The sequence below is a fragment of the Pseudonaja textilis genome, chromosome 17, assembly GCF_049901715.1.
Source record: "Pseudonaja textilis isolate UNSWEBS1 chromosome 17, rPseTex1.2, whole genome shotgun sequence".
NCBI classification, from domain to species: Eukaryota; Metazoa; Chordata; class Lepidosauria; order Squamata; family Elapidae; genus Pseudonaja; species Pseudonaja textilis.
Window position 1 is genome coordinate 6,794,125 of NC_142006.1, and position 6,184 is coordinate 6,800,308.

Sequence of the window (6,184 nt, forward strand, 5' to 3'; positions counted from 1 at the left end):
ATATATATATATATATTTATATATATATATATATATATATATATATATTATATATATATATATATATAATATATATATTTATTACTCCCATTTAAATAGCTGCCCATCTTCCATATGCGCTACAGGAATCTGAGTGGCTTGCAAACAATTAAATATACAAAGAACAATAGAACTATATAAAGAGTAATAAAAGCAAGGAAGGCATATGAGAACATCTAAAAAGCCATCATTTGACTGATTGACTGACAGATGTGACATTAATTCAGTGTTGACTCTATGCTGGAAGACTTCAAGGACCAAGTTGTGGGTGCTCCATCACTGGTGGCCTTTAAGAAGAGACCGGACAGCCATTTGACAGGGATGGTATAGAGTCTCCTGCTTAAGCAAGGGGTTGGACTAGAATACCTCCGAGGTTCCCTTCCAGCCCCTATGATTCTATGTTCTATCTGGAGAGGACCAAGTAACTTATTTGAAATCTTTGGTGGGATGGCGAGAATTCAAATTTCCATCCTGTGTCATTGCATGCAGAAAACACAGAAACAGACAAACCCTTCAGGGCATCCTCTGCTTAAAATACAAACCTTTACTGCTGCACATGCAATACACATTTCGGTATGAAAAACATCTAACAGTGACTATAATGCAAGGCAGTTTCGTGGAGTAAAATGGAAGCAAAACGAACAAGAAGTGAGAAATGTTAGAAATGCAGCCCAGTCTCTGAGAACCAAACAAGCTCTCTTCAGTATCTCCGGTTCATCTTCTTAAACTTTTCATAGTGATAATCATCGGTGGCTTTCTCATTTGGTGGGCGCTTGCGATTCGGCGGAGATTCTACAAAATTTAGAAAGAGACATCCCGAAATAAAGATTAGCCATTGGAAAGAGATAAAATACAAGGAAAGCTGCAATATATCTCACTGTTTGTGCCTAGCGGCTGGCAGATCGAGTTCTGTTTTTTGTTGGAGGCAATATGCAAACGGCTTCGCGAGGGCTGTAAAGCGGTATATAAGTCTTAAGTGCTATTGCTATTATTTAGTACGACAATGCTGTGAACAGTATGCTCCAAATTGTCATCTTTATACTATGAAAACCCTCCTGTTTCGGTGTTTGTAACCTTGGCCGAAACGGTGCATTGTAGAGCAACAATTTTTGAATCCACAGACCTCCGATAGGCCGAATTAAGGAATGTGTCCAAAATCCAGGATATGTTATTCCCGCAGGATTGAAATTTCAATGATCTTTAGATAGTGTGGCCTTGTGGGATCAGCCATCATTAGGTAATTGTTCTTTCCAACGCTCCCTGCCAGCTTTTCCCAAAGGAAGTTGGTTTCTATTTCTGCCCTCTTGAAGATCGCAGCAAAACAATTTATCCACCAGCTTGTTGTGAGAACTAGACCAAAGTAGCTAGATAACCAACCCCTCAGTATACATGACTTACTTTCCATTTCAGGTTTTTCAGTGTCTCCCACTCTCAGGGGCCGAGCCTTAGGTTCCTCTTTATTTCTTCTTACCGGAGCATGTATCTCTTCATGATAAACTGAAAAAGAGATAAAAAGATCAAGTTCACTACTGAGGCGTATAAACCATTTATATTATCACTATCGTTATCAATAAAAATATTTTATGGTTTTTCATCAGGCATGTGTTTAGGCCACCAGGTTCCATCCAACAAACTCAATTCATTCTAACCTCAACCTTGTTCCAACATCAACCAATCCTGCTATTTGATTATGTGTCAATCAGCTTTTATCCAGGACAGTGAGCTGAAATCCTGTGGTACTCACATCGGTTGTGTTGGACATAGTTCACCGCCATATTGGTGGGGACAAAGGAAGTTTCGCTGTCTTTCTTCTTATTTTGCTGTTCAGCCAGCAATCTTGCCTTTGCATCTTCGGTCGAGATTATGTTTTTTATCTTGGCCCTATGACCAAAAAGAAACATCAGGCTGAGATATTTTCAAACTTGCAGGGAAGAAATGTAGGACTGATGATAGCTCTAAAGAGAACAGCTAACGATCATTGTGAAATGAAGAAGGGGTAAGTTGACTTGCTCTCTGATAATTCCTCTCTGGACAAGGAGAGGACTTGAGATTACCCAAAATTTCTTTTAAAGGAGAATATTTGAAGCTCAGACTTGAAATGAGGGGTCCTTGGTGCTCTCTCTGTTTGGCTGTTTTCTTGCAGATGTTTCATTATCCAAACTAGGTAACTAACACTGACAATGTTGCCTAGTTTGGTATTGAAATGTCTGCAAGAAAACCACGCTCAGAGCTACTGTATATAAATGGGACAAACCCCACACTCACTAGCACTGATGATGTTGCCTAGTTGGGTAATATCTGTAAGAAAACAACCAAGCTCAGAGAACACCAAGGTCCCCTCATTTCAATTTCAAATATTCTTTAGTGGATTACAAACTGTCAAACTTACTCGATTCCAAGGTCCACTTCGGGGATCCCACTCAGCATCTGATTGGACAGCATTTCTTCCGTCTTCTTAGCCGAAGAGACACGAATACTCTCCGGGAGCTCGTACAGACAATCCTCAGCATTCTTCTGCTTTACTTTCTTCTCCTCGTTTTCCATAATCCCCTTCCTCTTCTTCAGCTCGGTTTCAATGTATTTCATCCTGAACGAAAGCCAGCTGGGTGACTTTGGGCCACTCCCTCTCGCTCCGTCCAACCCACCTCACAGGATTGTTTTTGTGGGGAAAATAGGAGGAGGAAGGTATGTTGGATATGTTCGCCACCTTAAGATATTCGTAAAAATAATATAGGAGGGAGATAAGCCAGCAAGCAAATAAATAAATGATGGCAAGTCACTTACATGTCCGCATCTTCATCTCTCCTGTTGGTCTCGGCTGAAAACGAGGTGCCAAGATTGAGGTCTTCCTCTTCACTGATCCTATAAAAGGGCAACAACGATGACTCTAAGCACCATCAAGACGAAAGAGCCAGAAGCAATGGAATTAATCTTCGGTCAACCCTCAAGCCCATCTGTCATAATCCATAGCCCCAATTCAAAACATCTAAGAGGCTGTGCCTCAAGGAACAAGCTACTCCTCAAGTCACACAATTGGGGCCCAAAAGGGTCCAGGCTCACCTCTCCTTCCCTCGCTCTTTCAACTTCTTCATGTCCACCATTCCGCCTGACTTGATCTTGAAGGGATCATCCTGGCCATGTGGAGAGAACAAACGGAGAAGATACATTTTGCAGATGCTGGAATCCGAGGGCCATAAATGCTGATTTACGCAACTGGGCTTCCTCAGTCAACAGGATCACCTAATTCCTCTCAAATCATGAGTTGTGAAAAACCACTGTTAAGGGTACACCGAAATGGGTTGTGTTTTCACTTCAGGGAAGGGAGGGATGTTTACAGGCCTCTCATCTCAAGGCTTCCCACTCTGATCTTACCACCAAAGTTGTCTCTTCTTGTAGCTTTTCTCCGACAAGCAAGGCTGCAGCACTTGGGGGGGGAAAGCAGACAAGGACGAAGAATTAGGATGATTTAAAAGAACTTTTCGTTTTTATCTCAAATCTGGTCACAATGCAACCCAGTGTCACTTTGGGTTACAGTACATTAGGAGAGTTTGATATTCCATTCCTTCCTTGAGAATACTTGTTTTCAATGATTGGCGTCCAAGAGTCGGGACAGGTAGCCCTCAATTTATGACCATAGCTGGGAGCAGAATTTCCATTGTTAAGTGAGTTGTGCTTGATTTAACCACCTTTTTATTGGGTCTGTGATAACTCGCCACAGCCAACTCGCCATAGTTTAATTATTGGAACTTTATATAATATTAATTTGAACTAATTACAGTGAACTACACTCATACTAATTTGAACTCATGGTTAAATTATTTGAAATAATTTGAATTTTGAGCATGTGTCCACAAAGATGCTATGACCATCCTAAGTGGAAGGATCAGCTGTAAGTCACTTCTTTTCCCTCAGTGCTATTGTACCTTTGAACAGTCGCTCAATGAATGGTTACAAATCAATGACTACTTATACAGCACAGTGCTAAAGTAGATTCAGGGAACCCCAGGTTCAAATCCTTGCTTGTTCTTGAACTCATCATGGACTCCAACAAGCCCTGATCCACAAAACTATAATTGGTTGGCTCTGTGCAACATGCTGGTGAAGTTGTGGGCAGAATCTAACCATTCTTAGCCAAATGGCAGAGACGAGGACATACCTTAATGTTCACAAGGAATGGTAAATGTATTTTAGAATCTTAATTTCTACGGATATAAACGGTTCTCAACAAAAACCTAGAATTTCAGTCTGTGCTTGCTACAAAGATTACCTTGACCTTAAAACTCCATGGAAAAATTAGTATTACCTTACTCCATTGGGTCTCCTTCTTAAACTCTGCACTTCCTTCGCTTCTTCTAGTTTTAACCTGGAGCGGGATCATAGAACAGAAATAATTAAATACCAAGATCTGGGGAATTCTGGGAGTTGGAGTCCACACATCATAAAGGTGCTGAGATTGAACCTGGTTTTGGCCTTGATCGTTTAAAAAAAATGATTTGCAAGCAAAGCAAACTTGTGCATATTTTATTCTTAGATTTTATGTTTTAAATTTTATGTCATATAGTACATCTTATTTTAATTGGGGTGTTTCTGACACGAATAAGTAAATAATAGATAATAATAAATGATATTTTTTTAAAAAAATAATAGAATAATAATAAATAGAATAATAATAATAGAATAATAATAGAAGCAAAGTTTCAACCTCTTTTCAACCTCGCCTCCCTCCCCAATATTTCATTCCCCCCCCTTCCCCCCCCGGCACCCACCGAACCTCCTCGGCCACCAGCTCATCCTCCTCTTCCTCCTCCGAGTCGGCCTTCCTCCGGCGAAAACTCTTCCCGGCCGGCATAGTGAGAGACCCTGCCCGCCTCCCACCGCCTCCAAATCGATTTTGCTTCAAGGTGGTCGCTTGGAAAGCGCTTCCTGTTTTGCAACCTGGGGGGCGCGCGTCGCGTGACGTCGACACCACGCGCCGAAGCCGCCCGCTGTGGCTCTAAGTTGCCCTTAGAAGGGCAGGGCAAGGGATTCTATAGAAAAATATAGATGGATGGTACAGGGGAGAAAAGACGGGTCTCCTTAATTTTTTTTTAAACCTGTATTTTAATTTATTTTATTAGATTGTCAGAAGGAGCCCTAATTTGCTCCAAAGATGGAAATTTCAAACTGGCATTTTATTTATTTTTTTGCAGCGAAGCCACAACAGCCCTGCGTGTGCCATTGCATTCGCAGAAGGGAATAAATATCCTGGCTGGTATTGCATGCAAAATTGTAAAAGATTATAAGGCAGGTATTCAATGCAGGCTCCATCACGTATAAAAAGCAGGCGAGACGGGAGGATGGTCTGTCTGCCCAGGAGGCAACATTGAGTGTCTTGTTTCTTAGCAATAGAGGCGGTCCTTGACTTACAAAAGTTCATTTAGTGTCCATTCAAAGTTACAGAGATTTTCAGAGTTACGACCTTTGCTGCATCAGGCACAGGGCAATTGACTCATACTTACGACCGTTGCTGTGTGTGTGTCCCAAGATCACGGGATCCCCATTTGCAACATGCAAAGTCGGGGTGGTGGTGGTGGATTCATTTAACAACTGGGCTACTTACAAATAAACTACAGGGATTCACTTAGCGATGGAGGAAAGGAAAGTTGTAAAATGGGGCAAAACTCACTTAAAAACTGTCTCGCTTAACAGCAGACATTTGGGGCTCAATTGTGGTCGTAAGTCGAGGACTACCTGTAGTTAAAAGCATGCATTAAGGTCATTCATTTCAGAATGATCCATAACAAAGCGCTGAGTTTTCAATCTATAGAGAGGCTTTGGAGCCTGTGGGGCCCCCAGAGGGCATCTTGCTGAGATTTAGAGTGGAAGTCTGTGGGGACTCTAGGGGGCATCTTGTCCACAATCTATAGAGACATGATTAGAGCCTATAAGCCCACCAGAGACCACCTAGTCCACCGTTGAGAAGAGAAACCGAGTCTTTGGTGCAACCAGAGGTCATCTTGCCCTGTCCCTAGACAGGAAACAGCCTGTGGGGCACCCTGAGGGCATCTTGCTTACTGTCTATAGGAGAATAGGAGCCTTTGGGTCCCCCAGAGGTCATCCTGCCCACCGTCCAGGAAGAAAGTGGAGTGCCTGGGACATCCTGAGG

The 6,184-nt window shown here is 42.1% G+C and overlaps 1 protein-coding gene across 1 annotated transcript; it reads right to left on the reverse strand.

The window, feature by feature from the left end:
- Window positions 1–563: 563 nt before the first annotated feature.
- C17H9orf78 (chromosome 17 C9orf78 homolog) lies at window positions 564–6,161 on the reverse strand. The gene is made up of 10 exons (XM_026712242.2): window positions 6,094–6,161; window positions 4,806–5,066; window positions 4,343–4,402; window positions 3,412–3,463; window positions 3,100–3,170; window positions 2,824–2,901; window positions 2,429–2,626; window positions 1,784–1,920; window positions 1,438–1,536; window positions 564–831 (listed from the first exon to the last, which is right to left on the reverse strand). The coding sequence occupies exons 2-10, from the start codon at window positions 4,886–4,888 to the stop codon at window positions 740–742; spliced, it is 870 nt and encodes a 289-aa protein (XP_026568027.1). The 5' UTR covers window positions 4,889–5,066; window positions 6,094–6,161; the 3' UTR covers window positions 564–739.
- Between the last annotated feature and the right edge of the window lie 23 nt (window positions 6,162–6,184).

Coding starts and splice junctions, on each gene's coding strand:
- C17H9orf78 (XM_026712242.2), bottom strand. CDS start 4,888: ATGCCGGCCGGGAAGAGTTTTCGCCGGAGGAAGGCCGACTCGGAGGAG. Junction 4,403..4,805: donor CTGGTGGCCGAGGAGGTTCG/GTGGGTGCCGGG, acceptor ATCCCGCTCCAG/GTTAAAACTAGAAGAAGCGA. Junction 832..1,437: donor TGAAAAACCTGAAATGGAAA/GTAAGTCATGTA, acceptor TAAATTTTGTAG/AATCTCCGCCGAATCGCAAG.